The sequence below is a fragment of the Elephantulus edwardii genome, unplaced genomic scaffold (assembly GCF_000299155.1).
Source record: "Elephantulus edwardii isolate Elephantulus edwardi_28Jun2011 unplaced genomic scaffold, EleEdw1.0 scaffold00040, whole genome shotgun sequence".
Lineage (NCBI taxonomy): Eukaryota > Metazoa > Chordata > Mammalia > Macroscelidea > Macroscelididae > Elephantulus > Elephantulus edwardii.
This window is the reverse complement of record NW_006399790.1, coordinates 16,949,601-16,975,888: the sequence shown is the minus strand read 5'-3', so window position 1 is coordinate 16,975,888 and position 26,288 is coordinate 16,949,601. Positions and strand designations below refer to the sequence as shown.

At 41.0% G+C, this 26,288-nt stretch overlaps 1 protein-coding gene and 1 pseudogene across 2 annotated transcripts in view; both read left to right on the top strand.

The window, feature by feature from the left end:
* Positions 1-26,288, top strand: part of GRIA3 (glutamate receptor, ionotropic, AMPA 3) — a 428,954-nt gene that overhangs the window by 338,946 nt on the left and 63,720 nt on the right. For both annotated transcript variants that reach the window (XM_006885062.1, XM_006885063.1), the window contains exons 11-12: positions 4,815-5,191; positions 19,775-19,973. In XM_006885062.1, coding sequence (XP_006885124.1) covers positions 4,815-5,191; positions 19,775-19,973 — 576 coding nt within the window. The remainder of the gene's footprint in view (positions 1-4,814; positions 5,192-19,774; positions 19,974-26,288) is intronic.
* On the top strand, positions 686-1,682 carry LOC102873072 (annotated as a pseudogene).

Genomic DNA, 26,288 nt, shown 5'->3' with positions numbered 1-26,288 from the left:
AAAACCTGATCCCATTGCAAAAGAACAATTATAGGAAGGAAAAAGAACAAGAACACAGGAAACTACTAGTGCATATTTTCATGAGATTAGCATAAAAATATTGTCTACCTCTGCCTTAGCTAATGTGCCATTGAGTGTGTTATTGATACACTTGTCTTTTATATACTTATATTATGTGAGCGCTACACTATTCGTCATCATATAGTACAGATAATTCCATAAATTAATATGTCTTCTAATAATTGATTTACCATTGTTATTGCCCATACAAAATTTCACATATTTGTATATATTATCATCAATAATCAGCAACTTACTTTTAGGCGTATACAGTTTTAGGGAGCTCTGGTGGCCTCGTGGTAAGAAGCCACACTGAAATCCTGACGCATGTGCTTCAAATTCACCAGCAGCTCTGTGGGAGAACGATGGGCAATCTCTTCCTGTGCAGTTAACTGCCTCTGAAAACCCACTGGAAGCCCAGAAATGGGTCGGATGAGATTCAATGGTACAAAACAACAACAGTTACTTTCATTAAGGATTTCTTGCTGGTAGATACAAAATTATAAAATTGAGTCTTTGCCTTCAAAGAACCTACTCTTAAAAAGTGGAGCTCTAGCTCTCTGCTCCTCGTTGATCCAGATTGCCCTCTCTTCCTGTGCAGCCTCAGCCGCATCCCTGAGACACGATGGTGAAGGTCGGAGTAAACGGATTTGGGCGCATTGGGCACCTGGTCACCAGGGCTGCTTTTAACTCTGGCAAAGTGGAAGTTGTCACCATTAATGATCCCTTCATTGACCTCAATCACATGGTCTATATGTTCCAGTAGGATTCCACCCATGGCAAGTTCAACGGCACTGTCAAGGCTGAGAATGGGAAGCTGGTCATCAATGGGAAAGCCATCACTATCTTCCAGGAGCGAGATCCCACCATCAAGTGGCCTGGATGCTTGTGCTGAGTATTTTGTGGAGTCCACTGGTGTCTTCACAGCCTTGGAGAAGGCTGGGGCTCACTTGAAGGGTGGTGCCAAATGGGTAATCATCTCTGTTCCTTCTGCCAATGCCCCCATGTTTGTGATGGGCATGAACCATGAAAAGTATGACAACTCTCTCAAGATTGTCAGCAATGCCTCCTATACCACCAACTGCTTGTCTCCCCTGGCCAAGGTCATCCATGAAAACCTTGGCATTGTAGAGAGACTCACGACCACAGTCCATGTCATCCTGCCACCTAGAAGACTGTGGATGGCCCCTCTGGAAAGCTGTGGTGTGATGGCCATGGAGCTGCCCAGAACATCATCCCTGCATCTACTGGCACTGCCAAGACCATGGGCAAGGTCATCCCTGAACTGAATGGGAAACTTACTGGCATGGCTTTCCGTGTCCCCAACCCCAATGTGCCAATTGTGGACCTGACCTGCCATCTGGAGAAAGCTGCCATATATGACGACATCAAGAATGTAGTAGCAGGCATCAGAAAGGTCCCTCAAAGGCATCCTGGGATACACTGAAGACCAGGTTGTCGCCTGTGACTTTAATAGTGACACCCACTCTTCCACCTTTGATGCTGGGGCTGGCATTGCTCTGAATGACCACTTTGTCAAACTCATTTCCTGGTATGACAATGAATTTGGCTACAGTAACCGGGTGGTCGACCTGATGGTTCACATGGCCTCCAAAGAATAAGATCCCCTTGGACCACCAGCCCCAGCAATAGCACTAGAAGAGAGAGAGACCCTCAGCTGCTGGGGAGTCCTTGCCCCAATTTGATCCTCCCACACACTGAGAATCTCACATCCTGACACAAGTTTCCATCAAATCACCCTGAGAAAGGGGAGGGGCTTGAAGAGCACATCTTGTCATGTACCATCGATAAAGTACACTGTTGTTGTTGTTGTTATGTGCCGTCGAGTCGTTTGTGACTCATAGCGACCCTATGTACAACAGCCCTAAACCCTACTCTATCCTGTGCCAATCTCATTGCCTCTGACAAACCCATCCCAATTACCCTAGTCACTGAATCAATCCACCTCATAGAGGGTCTTCCCCTCCTGCGCTGTCCCTCTACTCTACCCAGCATGATGTCCCTCTCTAAAGACCTGTCTCTCCTTACAACATGTCCAAAGTATATCAGACGAAGCCCCAGAATCCTTGCCTCCAAGGAGTAGCCTGGTTTAACCCTTGCTAGGATGAATCTGTTTTCTTGGCAGTCCATGGTACATTCAATACTCTTCTCCAGCACCACAGCTCAAAGGCGTCAATTCTCCTTCTATCCTCCCTAGTCATTGTCCAACTCTCTGATGCATAACAAGCGATTGCAAAAACCATGGCCTGTATCAGGCACACCTTAGTCTCCAGAGAGACACCGCTGCTCTTGAGTACTTTAGAGAGGTCCCTAACCGCAGACTTTCCAATCGCAATACGTTTTTTTATTTCCTGGCTACTGGTGCAAGAGTGTTGACCGTGGATCCGAGCAAACTGAAGCTGTGAACAATTTCAATCTCTTTGCCATCCATCCTGATGCTACCGATTGGGCCAGTGGTGAGATTTTTTGTCTTCTGGACATTGAGCCTCAGTCCATATTGAAGGCTGCAGTCCTTGACCCTCTGCAGTAAGTGCATGAGGTCCTCCTCAGTTTCAGCGAGCAGGGTTGTGTCATCTGCATAACACAGACTCAGCAAAAAAAAAAATAAAATAAAAAGTGGAGCTCTGGTGGCTTAGTGGTATGAAATTGTATTGCCAATTCAAAGGGAGGAGATTCGAGCTGCTGTGTGGGAGAAAGATGGTCAAACTCCTCCCTTGTCATTTATAGCCTCTGAAAACCCACTGGGGAGTCAGCTATGAGTATGTTCCAACTTGAGAGTACATAACAACTTTAAAAAAGAATTTAACATTTTTTTTCATGCGTTTGTTTGCCATCTGAATGTCTTCTTTGGTGAAGTGTCTATTCATATCCTGTGCCCATTTTGTGATTGGGTTGTTTACCTTTTTCTTATTGAGGTGCTGGAGTATTCTATAAATTTTAGATATGAGTCTCATTATTAGAGATGTCACTTTCCCAGTCTGTGGGTTTCCTTTTAACCCTGTAGGAGAAGGTTTTTGACGTGCATAGGGATTTGATTATTAGAAGGTCCCATTCATCTAGATGCAAATAAAAGCAACTATAAGGTATCATCTCACCCCAGCAACAATAGCAAAATTCAACAGAGCAGCAAACAACAAATGCTGGTAAGGCTGTGGAGAGAGTGAAACTCTTATTCACTGCTGGTCAGAGTGTAAAATGGTGCAACCACCATAGAAGGCAGTCTGGTGCTTTCTCAAAAAGTTGAAAATAGAAATATCATCTGACCCAGCAATTTCACTGCTGGGAATATACCCTAAAGAAACCAGAACTGCCTATGCATACCCATGTTTATTGTGACTTTGTTCACAATAGCAAAGAAATGGAAGCAATCCAAGTGCCCATCAACAAATGAATGGATAGAAAAACTATTGTACATTCACACAATGAAATACTACACAGCACTGAAAAACAAAGACCTCGTAAAACATTACACAACATGAGTCACCCTGGAGGCCATTATGCTGGGTGAAACAGCTTAGTCACAAAAAGACAAATACTGCAGAACACTGCTGTTATAAAGCTGGACTGATTTGGAGGGTTGGGAGGAAACTAGGAAGAGAGTGGCTAGACAATGAACACTACATTGGAATATATGAAGGAAAGAACTGTTTAAAAGGAATATACGATTAAGCATTATATACATATGACAATAGTCCAGAATAATAAGTGACTTGCAGAGTGGACTGGGGGCAGGGGAGGGAAGAAATTGTGCAACAATGAATGAATAGGGTTTTTTGGGTTTTTTTAAAAAATGAACTAGGGGAGGGAAAAAGGAGAGGGAGGGAGGAAAATATATAACAATGAATGAATGAAAATCCAACTTTTATGCAAACTTTCTTTTAAAATCACAATTTAAAAAAAGCAAGTTAAAGGGAATATAAGAAAAACCTAGTATTTAGCTGAATTCTAGATCTTTGTGTTGCAACATATGATGGGGAGGGGGCCAAATGTATAAGAAGATCTAAGTTAAAAGAAGGCTATTATATTTGTTACACAGAAATTTATAGTCAAGTGTGGAGTCTAACATGAGTTGTTGTTGTTAGATGCTGTCAAGTTAAGTATGACCCATAGCAACCCTATGAACAAAAGATCTGAACCCTGTTCTATCCTCTGCCACCCTCACACTCTCTGACACACAAGTGCTCATTGTGGTAGTCACTGTGTCAATGCACCTGGTTGAGGGTCTTCCTCTCCTTCCTCAACCCTCCACCCTTCCCAGCATCATGTCCTTCTCCAAGAAATAGCCCCTTCCTAGCCACATGCATAAAGTATGTGAGGCAAAGCCTCATTATTGTTGCCTCCAAAGAACACTCTGGCTGCACCCTCTCCAAGACATATCCATTTGTTCTCGTGGCTGTCCATGGGATGTCCAGTGCTCCTCTCTAGTTTAAAAAAATTTTTAAAAATTTTTTTCAAAATCACTTTTAGAGGTAAAATAATGACTCAGCTGTCCAAAGTCCACAAGCATCAGAATGCAAAAGGCTAGTGTCCTTTCCTTAGAATTACCAAGTTAAATCACTTCAGTACCCATTGAATGATACTACTTTTATAACCCACGCATTGACAAGTTGACTGGTGTGGTGATTTGTATTTCTTTATAAACTTTATATTTCTTTCAATTTCTATTCTTATTCTTATCAAAAGCTATACCTGAAAATCTGTCTCTAAAGGCTGTGTTTTGGTTTTGTTTTCAGAGAGCTGATATAGCTGTTGCTCCACTCACTATAACACTGGTCCGTGAAGAAGTTATAGACTTTTCAAAGCCCTTTATGAGCCTGGGCATCTCCATCATGATAAAGAAGCCTCAGAAATCAAAACCAGGCGTGTTCTCATTTCTGGATCCCCTGGCTTATGAGATCTGGATGTGCATCGTCTTCGCTTACATTGGAGTCAGTGTTGTTCTTTTCCTAGTCAGTAGATTCAGCCCTTATGAATGGCACTTGGAAGACAACAATGAAGAACCCCGGGACCCACAAAGCCCTCCTGATCCTCCAAATGAATTTGGAATATTTAACAGTCTTTGGTTTTCCTTGGGTGCCTTTATGCAGCAAGGATGTGATATTTCGCCAAGGTTTGTCTCCATGTAATATCCAAAGCCTCCTTGCATTTTATGGCCATACTCCATTCATGTACATCTGTTGTCCACCCATGTCAAGTCCAGATTTCCTTCATTTAACATTCCATCAAACGACAAAATTTATCATCAAGCTACATTGTTTGCTTGCATCCATTCTGTAAGTATGTTATTGGTGCTGCTTTGAACACTATCTTCTGTGTGTTTTTGTGGTATCATATATAGATATTTCGGCAAGCATTTGAGTTCTGGATAAAACCAACGTTGTCAGCTAATATTAACATCTTTCAGGTAAATCTAGCAATAATTTTCAAGCAGATCAAACAAGTGTGGCTTCCTCATTAAATGGGCTAAATATTTATCTAGAGACTGGATCTAGACAACAGTAGAATGATAGCCCTGTTCTATAAAACCCTTCTACTTTCCCCTTTCAGTGTCTTCTCTTTTTTAAACTTGCCTTCAGACTGCCTAGAACTCTCCATTGTTATATCCCATCCAGGCCTTTCTGCAATTAATTTCTCTCTGCTTTCCAAGGATAACTTATATCATTGCCCAAAGCAATGAGTCTTTGGTATTAGACTTTCATATATCACTGCTGATTAGAGACAGAGGTATTCTGAGGCTTTAAACATGTGGTTGATTGGGGAGAGGGGGAAAAATCTTTGGTAATGAGTTTATAAGAAAAATAATGTATGTGAGGCAAGCCTTCCAGATATGGCCTAGTGATGAGATGGGAATATTCTCTACCCCAAAAAGCAACCACAAAACTGGACAACGCCCTAAAACCATTTCAGCATTCTGGACATCAAGGAAAGTAATATAATCTATGATGCTTTTGTACTTGAAAAATGACAGTACTTCAAGTAAGCCCTTGGGAGTTCATGGTGTTCTGTCCTGAGGAGATTCCTATCCCTATACTCAGCTTGGGTGTACCATGGAGGTATACTAGAGCGCGGTCCAATGCTATCAAACAGAAATCTCCTGATTTGGAGCAGTAGGCAATGGCCACATTCAGCAGTGTCATGGGGGAAATGATTTCTTGAAGCAGATGGCAAGTCTTGACTCAACCTTACTAGCCTGTTTGTTGTGGTTAGATTAAGCATCTTCGTGGCTGAGGCTGTGTATAAGCACAGTGGAAAATATGGAGGGGGCCCAAATTATTAGACACTCCTAGATGAGTCCGAAGATGTACTCTTGTGTGCAGGAGATTTGAAAGGGTCCTGTGGAAATTAAAACACAGGAAAGACTTGAAAATAGCCTGAATTTTTAATGCTTTGTCCCACCTAGACTCTAATTAATTTATCAGTAGTAGATGGAAGCTTTACTGGCTCAAGAGTGTTTGAGCACAACCTCATTCCAATCACTGACTAACTACTAAGCTATGTAGAAGTGACTTCAAGGAATTAGGTGTGAAAATTAAAATAAGGGGTGGGGGTTTGGGAGAGAAAATGTTTTAGATTTATTTTTTATTTCATACTGGTTTACTTACAAAGTTCGTATACATTGTAAAAGAAATGTTTTGTTTTGTTGTTGTTTTTTTTAAATTGTAAACCTGCTGTTAGGGACCTCTCAAAGGTACTCAGGAGCAACAGTGTCTCTCTGGAGACTAAGGTGCGCCTGATACAGGTCATGGTATTTGCAATCGCTTTTTATGCATCAGAGAGTTGGACAATGACTAGGGAGGACAGAAGGAGAGTGGATGCTTTTGAGCTGTGGTGCTGGAGAAGGGTACTGAATGTGCCATGGACTGCCAGGAAAACAAACAGATTCATCTTGGAGAGGATTAAACCAAGGTACTCCTTGGAGGCAAGGATTCTGGGGCTTCGTCTGACATACTTTGGACATGTTGCCAGGAGGGACGGGTCCTTGGAGAGGGACATCATGCTTGGGAGGGTGGAGGGACAGCGCAGGAGGGGAAGACCCTCTATGAGATGGATTGATTCGGTGACTGGGGTAATCGGGATGGGTGTGTCAGAGGCGCAGGATAGAGCAGGGTTTAGAGCTGTTGTGCATAGGGTCGCTATGAGTCGGAAATGACTCGATGGCACATAACAACAACAACAAATATAAACCCCAGGACTTATTCAGGATATCAAACTCTCAATAAACTAAGAAGAGAACTTCCTCAACCCAAGGCTGGCATCACAGTTAGTGTGAAGGAATAAATCCTTTTTGTCTACAATCAGAGCAAGATAAGGATGTCTACTTAGAAATCCCAATGGGAAAATGAGATCTAAAACATATTTACTCTCAGATGACATGATTCTGTATGTGGAAAATCCTCAAGAAATACACAAGGGGAAAATGGTCATTTAGCCAGGTTTCCAGACAGATACATGATCAATATAAAAAAATCAATTGTGTTTCTATACAATAAGAGTTCTACAGTATAATATAGTACCTAGGTACAAATATACTTTGCACGGTCGTATATATATATATATATATATGTACTTATATAGCATATAATACTATGCTATCAGGACATCTTACATAATACTATATACTAACAAATGTTAACAAAAAGATACCAGAATAATTAAAAGGAGAAAAGGGAGCCTATTCAACAAATGGAGCTGGGATTAAATATCCAGACATTTTAAGATCTGAAATCCTTATCTCAGATCATGCACAAGGGAATAGGTCACTTAGTGTGTGATTCCATTTATTGAATTCCATTTACTGACCAATCCACATATTTTTCCACTTATCGAAACTAGACCAATCCACACAGATAGAAAATACTTTAGTGTCCCTGAGGCCTGGGGAAATGGAAGGAGCAGGGACAATCAAAGCTCAATTTGAAGTGAAGCTGTGTCACTGACATCCATATGTTGTTGTTGTTATGCGCTATCGAGTCGCCTGTGACTCATAGCGACCCTATGTACAACAGCCCTAAAACTCCGCTCTGTCCTGTGCCAATCGCACTGTCTCTGACACTCCCATCCCAATTATCCCAGTCACTGAATCAATCCACCTCATAGAGGGCCTTCCTCTCCTGCGCTGTCCCTCCACCCTCCCAAGCATGATGTCCCTCTCTAAGGACCGGTCTCTCCTCACAACATGTCCAAAGTATGTTAGACGGAGCCTCAGAATCCTTGTCTCCAAGGAGCCACCTGGTTTAACCCTTTCCAGGACAAATCTGTTTGTTTTCCTAGCAGTCCATGGTATTCTCATTACTCTTCTCCAGCACCACAGCTCAAAGGCATCAATTCTCCTTCTATCCTCCCTGGTCATTGTCCAACTCTCTGATGCATAACAGGTGATTGGGAAGACCATGGCCTGTATCAGACGCACCTTGGTCTCCAGAGAGACACCATAGCTCTTCAGTACTTTGGAGAGGTCCCTAACAGCAGAATGTATTTTGACATCCATATACTAATACTTTAGGACATTTTTAGGGAAGCTGATTCCAGTATGTCTGTCCCATAGAACAAGTGTCATTGGGTGCCATCAAGGCATAACTGACTTACAGCTGACACTCCAGTGGTTTTTCAGAGGCAGTAAACTGCACAGGAGATTTCCAATACTCCTGCCCAGCAGTGGGTGGATTTGAATCATGTATAGAGTTGAATCTAACTTTTATTTAAAATTTTGGTATTTTATTTGTCATAGCTTTTTTGCAATAATTTTTCTTTTTTAAAAAAATATTGCATTAGGTTATTTATCTTGATTCCTAGCTTTTGACACCCCTTAAACTCTGCACTTCAAATGGCATGCTCACATCACTCTAGTCCCAACCCTGAGAGGTTGACCTGCACAGGGTCATGAAGAGACATTTGGGGAATGATATAAAGATTCCAAACTGGAACAACAATTGTAAAGTTTACTAACATTGTTGAATTACATGTCTACATTGGTGAATGTTATAGAATGCAAATTATGTCTTTAAAGTTGTTAAAATTCCTGCACATAAGTGTACTATTGGGCCTTACCCACTTAAAGTGTTAACTCACCTAACAACAACAAAATAGTAGTGACATTGTCATAATTTTTAAATGCCATTTCTGATTTCCCTCGAGTAATATTTCACAGTAGTTCAATTATGAATCAATATCAATCCTACAACTAGGTTGTTGTTGTTGTTGTCAGGTGACACTGAAGGAGATGCAACTCAGAACAGCCTCACCTAATGACAGAATGAAACTCTGCCCTATCCTGTACCATTATTGCAACCTCCATCTCACATACTTATACTGGACATAAGTCTGTGCTTTTAAAGAAAGCTGTCATCTCCTCCTGTAAAGATCTACAGCCTAGGAAACCTGATGGAGGGTCACTATGAGTTGGGCTTGACTCCATGGCAGTGGGTTATACCAACTCAGGGATTTTTATTTAGAACATAAGGATCCAGGAAGTTATCATCTATGTTTCACCAGCGTATTTGGAACACAAGGCATTGTACATGAAGCTATGCCGTTTAACTCACAGGTGACCTTTGTTTAGCATTCAGAAGCTTTTTTAGTGCAGCAGGCATAGGGCAAACCTCTTTGCCTAAGCATGTTGGTTATACATCTCACCTTTCCTGCCTTCATCAAACTGCTTGGTCCTATCCAAATTATTTTATTCCCTATTCTTTTTGTACTTTGAGAGGTTCTCATTTTCTAATATTACCTGGGAGTTTGTTTTTGCTGGTTTCTTGTTGTTGTTGTTGTTCCTTATGTTTTAACATTAACTTCAAGAAACGAAGGTTTCTGAATGATCCTATAATTGAAAGATTCTTTTAAACGGTTGGTAATCTGAGTTGAGACAATGCTAAAGAGTCATTAAGAATGGAGATTTTCTGGTGGCCTAGTGGCAAGATGCTGCACTGCAATCCCAGAGGTACATGGTTCAAATCTACCAGATGCTCTGCTGGAGAAGGAGGGGCAATCTCCTCCTGTACCAGTCAGATCTGATTTGACGGTACACATAAAAATAATACAATAAAAATTTTAAATTTTTAATAAAAAAATTTAGAAAAGAATGGAGATATTATTGTTTTCTGGAAGTGAATGTTCAAAACTAAATTTGGGATATCCCCACAGGAGTGTTGCAGACTACCCAGGTATTCAAATAGGACTCTTTTAAAAAGTCATTTATTTTTGAAGCATTTAGGTAAATGCTTCACTAATTAACAACTTTAAGATGATGACCTAAAAATGACAAGCTGGACAAATCTTTTTTTCTTTGTAGCAAAATATTTGTTGTTGTTATCGTTAAGTGCCATCAAGTCATAAACAACTCATAGCAACCCTATGAACGAAAGACCTAAACACTTGTATGTATAACTTTCATCATTTCTCCAAGCTCATAGAGTTTCCAGAGGCAAGCTATTTCAGAATCAGATAGATGCCACTCCTGCTTCCAAGCTTGTTTTAATCAGGGAGCTCCACCAAACACTGTCAACCATGGGTAACCATTATCATTTTGGCACATCGGTGTCACAGTGTCTAGCAAGACAGCAACCATAATATGATATCATAAGTTTTACCAAACAGTACCCTTACCATGTGCCATGTTCTCAAGCAGTTTTTTGTGTAACTTTTTAAAATGTTCATCACAACTCAGTAATGGGGCACAGCCTGCAGAATAACAGTGGTCTGAGCTCTGATGGCCTGGTGGTTAAGAAGCTGAGCTGCAATCCCAAAGGCACATGGTTCGAAGTCACTGTGGGAGAAAGATGGGCAGTCTCCTCCCGTGCAATATACTGCCTCTGAAAACCCACTGGAGGCTCAGCTGTGGGTGAATTTCAACTCAACAGCACGCAAGACAACTCACAAGAGGGGTTCTGGTGGTGCACTTATTAAGCACATAGCTGTAAACCTAAAAGTCAGTGATTAGAATCCACCAGCCCCTCCACAGGAGAAAAGGAGAAAGGCGAGGCAGCCTGCTTCTATAGCCTTAGAAGCTCTATGGAGCAACCCTACTGTTCTATACAGGGTCACCATGAGTTAGAATCAACTCAATTGGTTTTATAATAGTAATCTTTATTGTGCTTTTGAAGATAAATTATTACCTTTAAGGACTCTACATTTCCTACTATATAGGCAATTCCTCCCCTCAATGCTGTCTTTTGGGTCCTTCAAAATAATTTATATCCTTAAGCCCTCTTCATAAAATGTTATACTATTTAGTCTATTTATTACATACCAGTAAGGAGGAAACATGTTTCTCTTTGTCTTGAGAGCTCTAATAGTTATATATTTATACTCAATTGTATAGCAGCAAATACCTCTGTAATGTGTTTCTCTACTAACAGATGTAGACATTCCTGATAATGACATAGTCCCAACTCTGAGACCTATGGTTGCCTTGACTGCAAACCCCAGCATTACACTTTATTTCCATTTAATGATCATGCTTGGAATTCCAACTCTCCATAAAGCCCAGGATGTGAGCACACATTGCACACTCTGACTTTCCTCCAAAATTGTCATAATTCAAGGTAGTAGAAGAGATCACGCTTTACAGTTGAATTACCAAGTATTAAAGTGTGCATGGTATGTCAGAGAAAAACAGAACAACGGTTACCGGGAGTGGAGGGAGCAGCACCCTCCCTGGGCCCCCTCCACGTATGAACATTTTACGTGCAGTCACATGGATTTTAATCCTCAAGATGCAGAGTGAGAATTCTACTTATTTTAAGTTGGAGAATGTGATGTTCAAGTTCTGTAATTTGCCCAGTCACACAGCTAATTTAAAGCTAACTCTGACTCTAAAGCCCATGTTCTTTCCACTTCATACTGCTGCTTTCATATCACAAAGGAAAAGTCAGTACTCAGAGAGATGGCATGAGGGAATCCCAAATCAAGGGCATGTTAAGTGGGGAGCCAGCAGTACAAGGGCTTCCACTACGGGGCACTTCCGTTTGCTTCCAGCAGTGGTTATTCCATTCTTCTCCTCATGCTTATGCACAAGAGCTATATTCCAGTCTCCTAATGTCCTTTGAAACTCTGCCTTTCCCTTGGCTGTTAAAGCAAATAAGGAGTGAGCACTTGAATTGCTGTTGATCACGTGTACACTCAAGAATTGAGAAAATCAGTACCTGTTCCACCATGAGGAAAAGTGCCGACATCATTCCATTTCCATAGAATGAAGCTATTGACAGCAAGCCAGGAGCTCAGGGAGTCTGCGCCAGTGTTGGGTTTGCTATTTGCAGCTGTCTCAGTTGTTCAGAGTGAACTACTCTGTTTTGTATAGTGCCGTAGGCCAAATTAACTGTCTGCAAGGGCAATCAATGTAACAAGCTGAGGTTGTATCCATACTGAAACCAACATTTTGGTGGGACTAGGAAGGAGGTGTGAGGAAATTCAATTCAACCCCCTTTTCCCTTGAGCATAATATAGAAAGAATGGGCAGTGGGAGCAGCCAGATATGCTCCAGGCCTAGAGCTCTACAATGGTTAAGCACACCAGTGCGAGAGTTTGCCACTTGATCTGCTATCTACAGTTGTGTAACCCAGGGCAAGTTACTAGGCTTCAATTTATCATCTGTAAAATCTAAGGCACCGTGATAGCAATAAGGTCGCTATGGGTCATACTCAACTCCACTGTACCTAAAAAACACACTAAATGCTAGCTGATGTTCAGAGCTTCGGTGACCTAATGGGTAGGGAGTTGCACTGCTAACCCAAAGGTGAGGGCTCTCTGGTGGTTCAAATCCATTAGTGGTTCTAAGGGGAAAAGATGGGCAGTCTCTTTCTGTGTACTTAATGGTGTCTGAAAACCTGCTACAGGGTCAGACAGTGAGCTGAGAATATTATCATTAAAGGAGTTCTGGCAGTGCAGTGGTTAAAGAATTCAGCTACTAACAAAAAAAGGTCAATAATTTAATCTCACCAGCTGCTCCATGGGAAAATGACACGACAGTCTGTGTCCAGAATGATTACAGTCTTGGAAACCTTTTGGGCAGTTCTACTCTGAAACTGGTCTTGATAACAGTGGGTTTGGACTGGTTGGCTGATTGTTGTTATTAAGCTGGCTGCATTTAACCACCTTCATTTCACAAATATTAATAGTTCACATTGCATTTACATTTTAGTTCTTCAAATCCCTTACAGAAACAACTGAAATTCTAGTCAGTGACAAAGAGCTAGTTTCTGATAAGAAGAAAAAGCCTTCAACAGTCAGTCTTGAACCCATACATTCAGTGCTTGTCCCTAAGGATTACATCTCTGGCAAATATTTTGATTGTCTCACGGATATTGACAGAAGACTGCAACAATATTTTTTAGCAGAAATCTGTTTCCTTTATAAACCTATGATAGAGCTGTTAAGCAAGTGAAAGTTCAATCTTTCCAGACAAATACTCCCCCTGCTGACTTTCTTTGAAGCTGCAAGGATATCTGAGGCCTAGCCAAGCTGAAGAAATAAGAGCTGGGAAATTAATGCAGAGAATGGGAAGAACAGTTTACCTTGGACTGGATTACTGTGTGCAGATGATTCCAAAGGCATTACTCTCTTATTATGGTTTTTTTCCAGTTATCAAGTATGTTGGAGGAGAGGGCAAGGGACAAATCCAGGTTAGTTCACAAATAGATCCACCTTTAAAATGGAAAGTGGATGGAGAATAAGAAAAGATATGAAAGCTGTAAAATGAGTGGGTTCTAAGACAACCGAGGTTTGGAGTTCCATTTTAAGCAATGTTGCTTCCTCTGCTGATTTATGACCAATGTCTTCCTCCTCCTGCAAAGCCACTTCGAAGCAGTAGTGATGTGGAATAAATTAATGATGTCATAGCAGAAGGTTTATTACAACTATTTCATGACATTTCTGGCTGAAAGCCATAGTTTTCCATCTTTGGGATATGGTTACCTATTCCCATCAGAGAAGACTGTAAGAGCCAAAGATTGATTTTGCACATTTCAAAAAAATCTGTCACAGACACAGCATTGAATGGAGTATAGAAATGATGCATACTTTGGAAGAAAGAAGAGAGGAGGGGGAGGGAATGATAAAGAGTTGGTGCAAAGGAGAAGTGGTTTGCAGTTCAAGCTCTTCATCTTGCGCAGCTAGTAAAGTGCAGATTTCAAAATTTACTTACAGGATGAAGGTTACAGCACATAGCTCACTTTTATTATCATTTCAGAGGCCATAAAATACACTTTATTATTAACTCAAAACCCCTAGTTTCTTGTGATTACAGATAACAAGAGCATTGTATATTATTTGATATACATATTTTGCAATGTTTTACATGTCTGGCTTTCTCTTGTTGCTCATTTACTTTCATTAACTTCACGCCTCCTCTTACATTCCTTCCAAAGGTATGCAGCGACGCTCCTTACAATGCACTTGCATAAACACTGAATGCACAGTCTTTCACAGCCATTTCATTATGCTAACCTCCAAATCTGTCTTGTGCAAAAACTATTTGAAATGAATGTTAAACACTTTGCAGCTGCATTAATGGAGGAGAAGATGCTGGGAAATGACAGGTCTTTTTAACTCACCTATAAAGCTTTGTCTTGTTTTAATAGATCTTTTCCAAAATGTTACAAGGCTGACCCATCAGTCACTTTTTATGCAGCCTCCCTGTGAAAGGTGGGCTTAAGTGCCCATGGTTTCACTAATGAGAGAAGAGAAATATGAAAATGCTTCTAGAGCTTCTTCTCTGTGAGTTCCACTGCACTTTTTCCTCAGTGATGGAATTGAAGAATTCATACCATACAAGGAAAGCAAGAGGAAGAAAGTCTACCACATCTTTTGTAGAAGCTACCACCTGCCCTGAGGAGAGAATGAATAATCGTGAGCATTCAATGTTGACTCTACAGAAGCACTTTTCTCCATCTGTGCCAAGGCTTGTAGACACTATTATACTATCTCAGTGTGGATAATCACTCAAATTATCCATGCCGAAAGGGGACCATGATCCTAACCACCTAATTGCCCAAGTCAATAGTCAGACAAGAGGGCAAGAAAACAACAATTTTGCATTTAACTAGGTTTCTCTTCCATTATGTCGATAGCCAGTCTCAACTGTTTCAACCAGATAATGATCTGAGTCAGATATTAAGGCGGTCAGAACCACCAGATATGGATGTGCAGGCTTGATTTTAGATCACACAGCCACAGCCACAGTCTATTAGCCTCAATAGAATGTCAAAAGTATAATTTCTATAAATTACTGTATTTTTCTCCACATTTCAAGTAGGCAATGTCTAAGCTACGATTAGCATTCTCAGCGTTCTCCCCTTTCTGTTACCAAACCATGCTTTTGGAAACGGTCCAAAGTCAGTTTTCCCTTTGGTCTGGGTAAAACACCATCATTTCAAATAAGGATGACATTCGCAGCTCCATTCCAAGAGAACAATAGATAATAAACAATAATTATCCAAACACGTTTGGTATCCTTGCAACTGCATTTCTCAGTAGTTGTAGGAAAATTGCAGCTTAGACAGAATAGGAATATTTTGTGCCACAAAATCCCTATTGTGTAAGTACGTATTTTTTTAATTTATTATTTCTCTTCCCTGTGGCACAGTTTCTTTGCCTGTAAAATAATACTTAACATTGAGCAAGAAAGGTTACATAGCAGATACATGTACAGCACTTAGAACAAAGTTTGGCAGGTAGAAAAATCTGATAATATTAGCTTTTATTATTATTATCATTCATTTCAGTATCCTGTTCCTAAGAAATGCTGCTTCAGAGCATCAATCCTTTGTACATTGAAAATTATTTTCAGAGTCAGATCAGTCCAGACTAGATAAAGCATGTATAGCAACAATGAAAAAAGACTATGAAAGGTTCATGTTCATATTCATGTGGAAGCATGATACTTTTCCCCCCCTGTTTCAGCCAGATGTCCTTACCTCTTCTGAGTAAAGGAGAAATATTCCCAGATGAAATCCAGAGAAAGTATAACCATTAGTTAGGGGGTATAGTTGGGTGGTGGTAGGAAACAGTGCTGTTAAATCAATTTTCTCATCCAAAAGTGATTATGTCCAGGAAAGAAATAAATAAGGGTCATTTGAGGCATCCAGAGACCAACAGGAATTTCAGACTTTAAAAAAAAATCAAGTAGGCTTGTTATAGTTAGCCAATTACAAAACGCAATTTTTCAAAACACATGCCCAAATAATTATTTGATCTGAATGTAGAATGTAAAGCAACTGAATTTTCTCGAGACTAAAAAAGGGTTATCTTGGGACACAGAAATGAGAATTGACTTCAAAGTGGTAAAGTGCAAGTGGAGGCAGAGAAAAGCTGCATTTGCCAGCTCTCAATCCAGAACATCGCTCTTCCTACAGTGACTGGAGATGAGCCAGGCTCCTACGCCTATTCTTGACTTGATGACAGTTTGGATTCTCTTCCTGTGAGTTTTTCTGGGTATGAGAAAACATAGCTTCCCTAGGATGAAGCTCAGAATGATCCTTCGGATGACATGGCAATGTTTTAAGATCCAGAGACAGATTTTTATTTCTGCAGACAGAACCAGCCTTCTGCAAAATTGGGAAGGAGTTTCCTCAGAACATGAGCTATCGTTAAACACTTAACACCCTCACGTTCCCCCTGGTCTTCCGAAGTAAACTAAAAAAACTTATGTGTGGGTGAGTCAGGACCAAGTCATGGCTAGCCCTTCAGCTGGTTTCCGAGGCCACTAAACCACATGGGAGATCTGCTTTCTCCCTTGGAGCCTCTAGTGGACTAGACCCTTTGGGTTATCAGCACAACTCCCTACATACTACGCCACAAGTACTCTCCTTATCTCTGAGTAGCACACATAATGCAGGCCCATAATCTGCAACCCTGGCTGCACATACAGAATGTTGTGTAAAAGAAAAAGTGCTTATGCTTAGTCCATTCCCCTCATTGGCTCAGATTCAATTGGTCCGGGGTAGAACCCAAGCATTGTTTTTCATTTGCTTTGGGTTTTTTATTGTGATTTGAGTGAAAATTTATAAAGCAGGTTGATTTTTCCTTTAATCCTTCATATACATTTTGTTTTATAACACTAATTACAATACCCACAACGGAAATGCACTTGCCCTATTTTCTCCTGGTAGTTCAGGTTCTCACTAATCCTTCTATCCTACCCCTTCCTGCTTTCAGGACTTTAACCTTGGGCAAATTCTGCTGTTTTGACCGTGTGTGGTTGGTTGTTTAGGAAGTGCCTCCTTGGTATTACTGGTCATCTTATAGGCACATCTAATGTTTGAAAGTTGAGCCATAGAAGCAAGTTTTGTTAAAAATTCAAAGGGTGACTAAGGACCACAGTCTTGGGCATTATACGAGTTTCCATCAGATAGTAAGCCTGGCCTTTTTTGGCTTTTAGTTTTGTTCCACATTTTGCCCCACTCTCTCCAGGATCTTCTACTGTAATCCCTTTGAGAGTGGTCCCCAGGAGTAGCAGGGCACCATCTAGTTCTTCTGGTCTCAGAGTCATGGAAGCCAAAGTTCTCATGGCCCTTTATTTAGTCCTCTGGATGAATTGTTTCCACTCATCTTTTGATTATCATACCTCTTCTTGGTTCCAGACAGTGAGAGAGACCAATAGTTGAACCTTGGATAGCTGACCCAAAGCTTTTAAGACTCCAATTGTTACTTAGCAAAGTAGGATGTAGGACATTGTCTTTCTGGACTATGTTACTAGGCATTGTTTTTGATGATAGGGATGTGCATGCAATGTTTCTCCAACTTGGATCTACAAAGCCCTTTGTAGATAGGTCACCTCATCTACAAGAAGTGCAGATTCTTGAGCACATGTATAATCTGAATCTGCATTTTTAACAAACATCCTGGATAATGACAATGCACAGTAAAATTTAAAGACAAAATTTGCCCTTCTTAAAACTTACCTATCTACCATCTCATTATCTACCAATTGAGCAAGCCAATCCAGAATAAAGAAGTAATGTAGTTGTATAAAATTGAGTCAGAACCAACACAAAGATGACCCTCCAGTGGGTTTTCAGAAGCAGTTAATTGCACGGGAGGAGATTTCTCATCCTTCTCCCACAAAGAGGTTAATAGGTGCTGTCAAAGGGAGCTTGGTGGCATAGTGCATTACATATTACACTTCTAGCTAAAAGTCAATGGTTTGAACCCATTGGCTGCTCCATGGGAAGAAGATGGGTAGTTTCCTCCAATAAATATTTACTGTCTAGGAAACTTGATTTAGGTTCAATATGAGCTGGAATCAACTCATCAACAATAGGTTTAGGTAGGTGGTGGTGGTGTTAGGTGCTGTCGAGTCACAGGCAACTCATAGCAACCATATGAAGGAGAGTCCTCGACGCTTGGGTGCCTTTCATCCTCTCTCCAGGTTCATATGGTTTCCGGAGGCAAGCTACTATGGAAGTGGATGCTACTCCTTCTTCCAAGGTGGTGGTGTTACATGTTACATTTTGACCAAGCCTCAGGAAGACAACACGGAGAATGGTTCCAAGATTAAGAATTTCTGTGGCAGGTCAATGAGGATAATTTTGATTGTTTGGGTGTTGTTGGGTTTTATTTTGGGGGCGTTTAAGGGGGTTTGGCATTTTTAGGGGGTTTTTAAGTGAGAAGGAAGAAAAAAACAAATGTATCAGTATATCTCAAATTCTATTAAATAGGTAGTTTCCTGCTTCACTTGGGGCAAACCCTATACTCCCTCACACACATACACATGCTCTGAGACTTGGTTTGTAACAAGGAGAATTTTGATCCCTGAGCCCTACTAGCCATTTATATGATGCTAAAAATAAATATCTTTTCACTCTTTGCCTCACAGGTGACCAGCTTCACAAAATGACAATATCTGAGACAGAGCTTGGTAGGTGGAGGGAGGGGGTGAAGGAATTAAGAATGAACCAGTAGGAACCTGAAAATATGGGATACTAGTGGGCATAGATCAATGGTGATTAATTTTATAAAATTGTAGGAAACACAATGTGAATAGAGGACTGTGTGAAATACAGTGTATACAAATTTTGTATGCAAACCAATATATCAGGTTTTTTAAATGGCAATGTCTTTATTACATTTAGTAAACTGGAAATGAAACATGCCCAAGACTATCACCTTCTTGTTTTCAAATGCAGAAAAAAGATTTCGAACTGTTTCTTACATTAGTGGTCTCAATTTTGGCTTCAAACTGTAATCACCTGGGGAGTTTTAAATACTAGAGATGGTATCACCTCACCTCATAGGTGTTCAATCAGTTAGTCTTGGAGGGGTCTGGGCACCGGTGGTTTGTTTTTCTATGTTGTATTGTCTTTTAAGATCCTAAGTCATTCTTATGTGCAGCTAAAGTTGAGAACCACTGTCTTAAAGGAAAGAGAGCAATCTCCCCCAGGTGTGGAATTACTTTCAAAGCACCATTTGCAGTCAATGCAATGATTATACATAGGCAGGAGATAGTTAAAATATGTTGCCCACAGCTCAGTAATAAAATTCTGCTTGAAATCCACACATACATCCATGTATTACCTTCATACACCACCATCACATGGAATGCTGTTGTGAACATGGATGTTTCGATTTCCTCGTATCATCCACTTCCCTTTTTCATCTGCCATACTGAAGTCCCACTCTTCTTCCAAAAATAAAGACAACGATTTCTTAACCTGAAACTGGGCCCCTTTGGGTCTGGATTTGTCTTTGTTTTGTTCTGTAGGTCACTCTCCGGGCGCATTGTTGGAGGGGTTTGGTGGTTCTTCACCCTGATCATAATTTCTTCCTATACTGCCAATCTCGCTGCTTTCCTGACTGTGGAGAGGATGGTTTCTCCCATAGAAAGTGCTGAAGACTTAGCTAAGCAGACTGAAATTGCATATGGGACTCTGGACTCTGGTTCAACAAAAGAATTTTTCAGAGTAAGTCTTTTGCCATTAATTTAACCTGCTGATCTTTATTTTATCACCTTCTCACAAAGGCAGATTCATGGTGCTTTTAAGAGATTACTATGTTGGAATGGGCTCGAAATAGTATCATAGAAGAACAATTTTAAGTATGGCACTGCTTGGTTGGTGACCTCACTCATTGACCTCCAGAACTATGACAACTTAGGCAAGGCATAACAAATGGCATGTTGAGAGCACTGGTTTGAACTCTCAGGTATAAATCCCAACTCTGCCAGAAAGTGATTATTTGTCCTTCTAAGGGCAAATCATCCCACTTCTGTTGGCCTCAGTCCCCTTAAATAAGAAGAGTGGGTAGCTAGTATCTCTTCTCCCTCCTGAGTTTTACAAAAGTAGGGATTTTCTGTCTCAGCAGTTCACAGAAGTGAGGTGACTGACCCTTACTAGGGTTTTGATGAGTGATGAACTGTAACAAATTACATATTCTATTGGAGACATGAGTTTTCTACTGAAATATATTCAATTGTTTCTAGTATTCAGGTTTGTGCTGATAGTTACATTTTCAGAGCAACTTACAACTGTTTTACTTTCTTGTGTAGACATATTTCTCTCTCATAGGCCAAGTCTTAGTAGAGAAACAGCAAATTGTTCCCTGGCAAAAAGGTGGTAAATCTATTCAAGCTTTGTCAAGGGGAAAGATGAAAGGAAACTGTCATAGGGAATGCTAGAAGGATATGATGAACAAACCATTTTTAAGTAAATCATTACGGTCTTTGTTCTGTGGCAATGGGACTAGACAAGCAAGAATATCAATGGAGTTGTGAAGAGCCAAAACATTTTTTCAGTCGCCTCAAGAAGAAAAATGCATTAGTTTATATTAGAAAATGGATACTTGCAACTGTAACTACTGTAACCGGTTGAAATATTAACACAAATGCTACTGAGCAATCTAAGAGAGGAAAAGTTTAAGTTTTCCCTCCAGTAATAATCAATCAGGATATTAGATGGCAGGTATAATTACTGACTTTGTTTCAAAAGTCCACAGTAAACAACAGATGTTGGTGCTAAGCCAGCTTGTTTCATTAAAGCAGGGCCAACTGGCAGAATCACGATAGACAGAGAAAAGATTGAGATTATTAACAATTTTAATTCCACAATCAACACTCTTGGCACCAGCAGTCAGGATATCCAAAGATAAATTGCATTAGGAAAATCTGCTCTCAGGGACCTCTCCAGAGTACTGGAGAGCAATGATGTCAGTGTAGAGACTAAGGTGTGCTTGATTCAAGCCATCGTCTTTACAATTGCTTGCTATGCATCAGAGAGCCTGATAATGACTAAGGATGATAGAAGAAGATTCAGTGCCTTGGAGTTACGGTGCTAGAAATGAATATTTAACATATCATGGACTGCCAATAGAATAAAGACATATGTCCTAGAGAGGTTGAAACCAAGTTGTTGCTCTGTGGAGGTAAGAATATGTGAAGCTCTGTCTCATATATGTTGGGCATGTTTCCAGGTGGGACCAGTCCTTGGAGAAGGACATGATGTTTGGAAGGGTAGAGGGATAGCACTGGAGAGAAAGACCCAGGATAGGATGGATTGATACAGTAACTAGGGTAATGGGAGTAGGTATGTCAGAGACAATGAGATTGGCTCAAGAGAGGGCAAGGTTCAGAGCTATTGTACATAGGGTGGCTAAGAGTCACAAGCAACTCGATGGCACATAACAACATGTATATCATAGATGCTGTCAAAGTAAGTATAACTTGTAGCAACCCTATAAAACAATAGATCTGAACCCTGTCTTATCCTGTGCCATCCTCATCATCTCTAACACATTGAGCCAATTTTTGCCATCACTGTGTTAATCTATCATGTTGAGGGCCTTCATCTCTTTGGCTGACCCTCTACCTTCCCAAGCATGATGTCTCTTTTCAAGGAGTAGCCTCTCCTAATAATATGCCCAAAGAATGTAAAATGAAGCTTTGTCATCCTTGCCTCCAAGAGGAACTCTGGCTGCACTTTCTCCAAGACATATCTGTTCTTTTTGCAGTCCATGGGATATTCAGTACTCTTCTCCAACACCTTAACTCAAGGAAGCAAACCTTCTTCTGTCTTCCTTATTCATTGTTCAGCTCTCAGATGCATAGCAAGTGATTGCAAAGACCATGGCCTGAATCAGGCACACCTTAGTCTTTAAACTGACATCTTTTCTCTTCAGTACTTTGAAGAGGTCCCCGAGAGCAGACATTCCCAATATGATACATATGAACAACAGAGAAAAGAGCCATTTACTAAGCAAATAAAAATTCCCAACTATGGAGGAGCTACCATATTAGAAGCATCAAAATAATATGAGGCCCTTCAGGGACTAATCTGGCTTTGACCACTTGAGGATGTCAAGACTCTGGGACTTGAATCTTCTGGAAAGAGATAGCTTGTTTCACTGCAAAAAAAAATTTTTTTTCCCTTCAACAATGATTAGAGATTGGGAAGGTGTGCTTTAAATTGCAATCAATAGACAGCATCAATTCCCATTAGGCGTTCAAAAGTCATTCATCTGTACTGCAGGCCAAAGGGAGAAGCTTCCTGGGAAGGTTTATTAGCACAAAAGCTGGATGAGTGATCAAATAATCATTGCACTCACGCCCATGCCCCACCTTCACTCATTTTTTGCCTCTCTAAAAAGCCCACAAAGTATCTACTAATGCACTCAATGACAGCTTCATCAAAGAGCATCCTATTACCTGAGCAGATTCCAATCCACAATCAGTTCTAAGCAAAGCTAGTGCCACACTGGAGTTGCTCTGAGGTTTCTAATGCTCCCCAATTGTTAGTGATTTTTATAGGCAAAGAATAATGTATATGGAAATAGGGTTGTTTCAAAAATCTGTTTTGGGAAGGAACTGGATATGTCTAGGTATGCCACTGTTGTGTGCTATTGAGTTGGAACCAACTCATAGCTGACCCTCCAGTGGGTATTCAGAGGCAACAAATCTCATGGAAGGCGACTGCCCATATTTCTTCTGCATAGCTGCTAGTGAATTTGAACAGTGTGCCTGCAGGTTGGCAGTGCAGCTTCTCACCACTAGACCACCAGAGCTCCCGTGTTTAGGTATGTTGTTGTTGTGGTTGTTGTGTAGTGTAGAGTTGGAACTAACTCATAGCTGACATTCCCGTGGGTTTTCAGAGGCAGGAAATCGCATGGGAGGAGACTGCCCAGCCTCCCACAGAGAGGCTGGTAGCCTCGAACTGCATGCCTTCGGGATTGCAGTGCAGCTTCTTGCCACGAGGCCATCATTTTCTAATTCCCTGCGTAACACTCTTTCCTTCCCCCTTCCTTCCAACTGACTAATAGTGGCAGCATTAAGATCTCTGGAGGGTAGTTCCTCAGGGCAGCACACAAAGGTTGCTGATCTAAGAGTGGAAGGAAGTGAACAATATAGAAAAATTACCTTTTAGCCGCTGACACTAAAAATGTGACAGAAAGCTAACAAAGGGTTGTTGTTGTTGTGTTCTGTCAAGTCAGGGCTGACTCATAGCCAGCCCTCTAGCAGGTTTTCAGAGGCAGTAAATCGCACAGAGACAGCCCATCCTTGTCCCACAGAGCAGTGGCTGAACTCAAACCACATGCCTCTGGGACTGTAGCACAGCTTCTTACCACCAGAGCTCCCTAAACAAAGGTATTCCTTTAATAGGAGGTATTTTTAAGGGGTGGTATTCCCATAATAGGAGGCAGCTCAAGCAATTGGTGTCCACGCTCTTTGCCTTTGCTGTGTTCTCATCTAACCTTATGGGAAGAAAAAAGCTGTGAGCAAGAGCACAGCATGTCTCACTTGGGAACCTGACTGCCATAGCATCTCTCTTCCCTTCAACCTTCAGTGATTCTGCAGTATAGGACAATTCTAAGAATAGTGACTTCTCCAAAGGAGCCCTGATGGCACAGTGATTAAGTGCTCAGCCTCTAACAAAAAGTCAGGCCTTAGTTTGGTGCTGCCTCAAAAAAGCTGAACACAGAAATTCCATATGTCCCAGCTATTCCACTACTTAGAATATACCCCGAGAAAATGAGAAGTGAGGCACAAGCGGAGACTTACACACCAATGTTCACAGCAGTGTTATTCACCATAGCAAGAACATGGAAACAGCCCAAATGTCCAAGCACAATCAAATGGATTGAGAAATTATGGTACATTCACACAATGAAATACTATGCAGCACACAGGAATAATGATTTTGTAAATTACTACCTCACTTGGGAGGGACTGGAGAACATTATGCTGAGTGAACTAACTCAGTCCCATAAGGACAAATACTGTAGAATGTGTATGAGGCTCCAAGGGGGGAGAGGAGGAGAGCAGAAGGGTGAGGATGGGTGGGGTGGGGGGCTTGGTAGTCATAGGGTCTCACAATTTGATGGGTAGAGGGAGAAGTGAGTAAAAGAAATGGAAAAAATCCAATGTGGAAAACAATGTATACATACTTTATAAGTAAACCAGAATAAAAAAAAGTCATAAAAATAAAAAAGGTCAGGCTTTTGAACACGTCAACAGTTCCTCTGAAGGAAGATGTAGCAGTCTGCTACTTTAAAGATTACAGCCTTGGAAACCCCACAGGGCCTGCGTGTGTCAGAACTGACCAGACTGGAGTAGGTTTGGTGGTCTAGTGGTAATGAGCTTCAGTACCAATGTATGCGGTTCAAAGACACCAGCTGCTCTGCAGGAGAAAGATGGGCAGTCTCCTCCCATGCAATTTACAGCCTCTGAAAACGCACGGAGTTCTAACCCGAAAGAAATGAGTTTGAGTGGCAAGTCCTTAGGAAATTGTGCTCCTAACCCAGAGGCTGCTCCTCTCTGGCAGCCCGAGTTCACCAGAAGCTCCATGGTGACAGTTTCCTCCCATGTAATTGTTAACCTCTGAAACCCACTGGAGGGGTAGCTACGAGTTAAGTTCTGACTCAACAGCAACCAAAACCCACCACAAAATAGTTGGAGATTTCTGATGGCATGCCTTGGAAACATTGGAAGATATAGCATGGTTACATGCAATGTTTACAAACATATTGCCTCATTTCTTACCATCTTCACTTCATACTTAAACACTAATGTTTGGAGTCCAAACACTAATACCATACAACAGCCTGAGGCCAGCCCTCTAGCTTTTTCACTAAGAAAGATAAATAAATAAAATAAAAATTCTTTCCTAATTGCCCTGCAGACACTTTTCCGCTGCTGTTAAAATTTTTAAATGATTCTTTTGTTTCTCTCATTTTCTAAGCTATACTGAGCTGTCATCTTAAGACTCATGAAAATTCACTGGCAGAGGGGACCTCTTCCTTCAGGAAAGGCAGGGAGGGCAGGCCTAAGCCAAATGCATGCAGCTGGAAGAGACATCTGCAATATTACCATCAACCCTTTTGACTCGAAAACTGATTTCCTTAGACAGTAGCTCCAAAATTAAGTGTCCCAACAAGAGGTGGAGGCACACAGGCTAAAAAAAACTCAAGTCGACAGCTTTATTGTCATTGTCCCAAGCAATGCCGCTACGATTTTGAAAGCTGCACTAAAATAATCATTCTCCACTAAGTTTTGGGAATTTATCCTGATACAGATAGATCCATGTTTAAAAGTACCACTGGGAGAGAAAGCAGTTTTAAAACTCTCTCTGCCCAAGACAAGAAAACTAAGATGCTTGATTACTAAATATGTGGGCATATGTATCCCTGCAGAAGATAGGTTGGGAATAAAAGGACTATGAGGTTTTTTTAAAATGAAGTGTTAACATTGATTTTTAACCCCCTGGTGGCACCACCAACCCAAAGGCAAGTGGTTTGAATCTAGCAGTTGCTCCGCAGGAGAAAGATGAACACTCTCTTCTCCATGACTTCAGAGCCTCTGAAAACCTGCTAGAGTTGGTTCTGACTTAAGGTCACACAAAAGCAACAATAAAAGAAAGAAAATAGTCCCAGAGTAGGGCAAACAGTTTTTCTTTGACTTCTAAACTAAAGGTTGGCAACCCAAACTCATCTAGTAACACTGTGGAAGAAAGATCCGGCAATCAGCCTCCATAAAAAGCACAGCCAAGAAAATCCTACGCAGCAGTTTGATTCTGTAACACATGAGCTGGAACAGGCTCCCTGGTAATGGTTTGGGCTGGGATTGGATAAGAAGGAAAGCATTAAAGGAAAGGAGTGGTGGTTTGCCCTAGTGCCTTGGACAGGACGAAAGACTTGAATTTCATCAGGAAACCACCAAAGGAACTGTCCTGTCTCCTGAGGATAGGCATTGTAAGATTCGTGAAGCACAATTGGGTCGCTCACAATTTTGT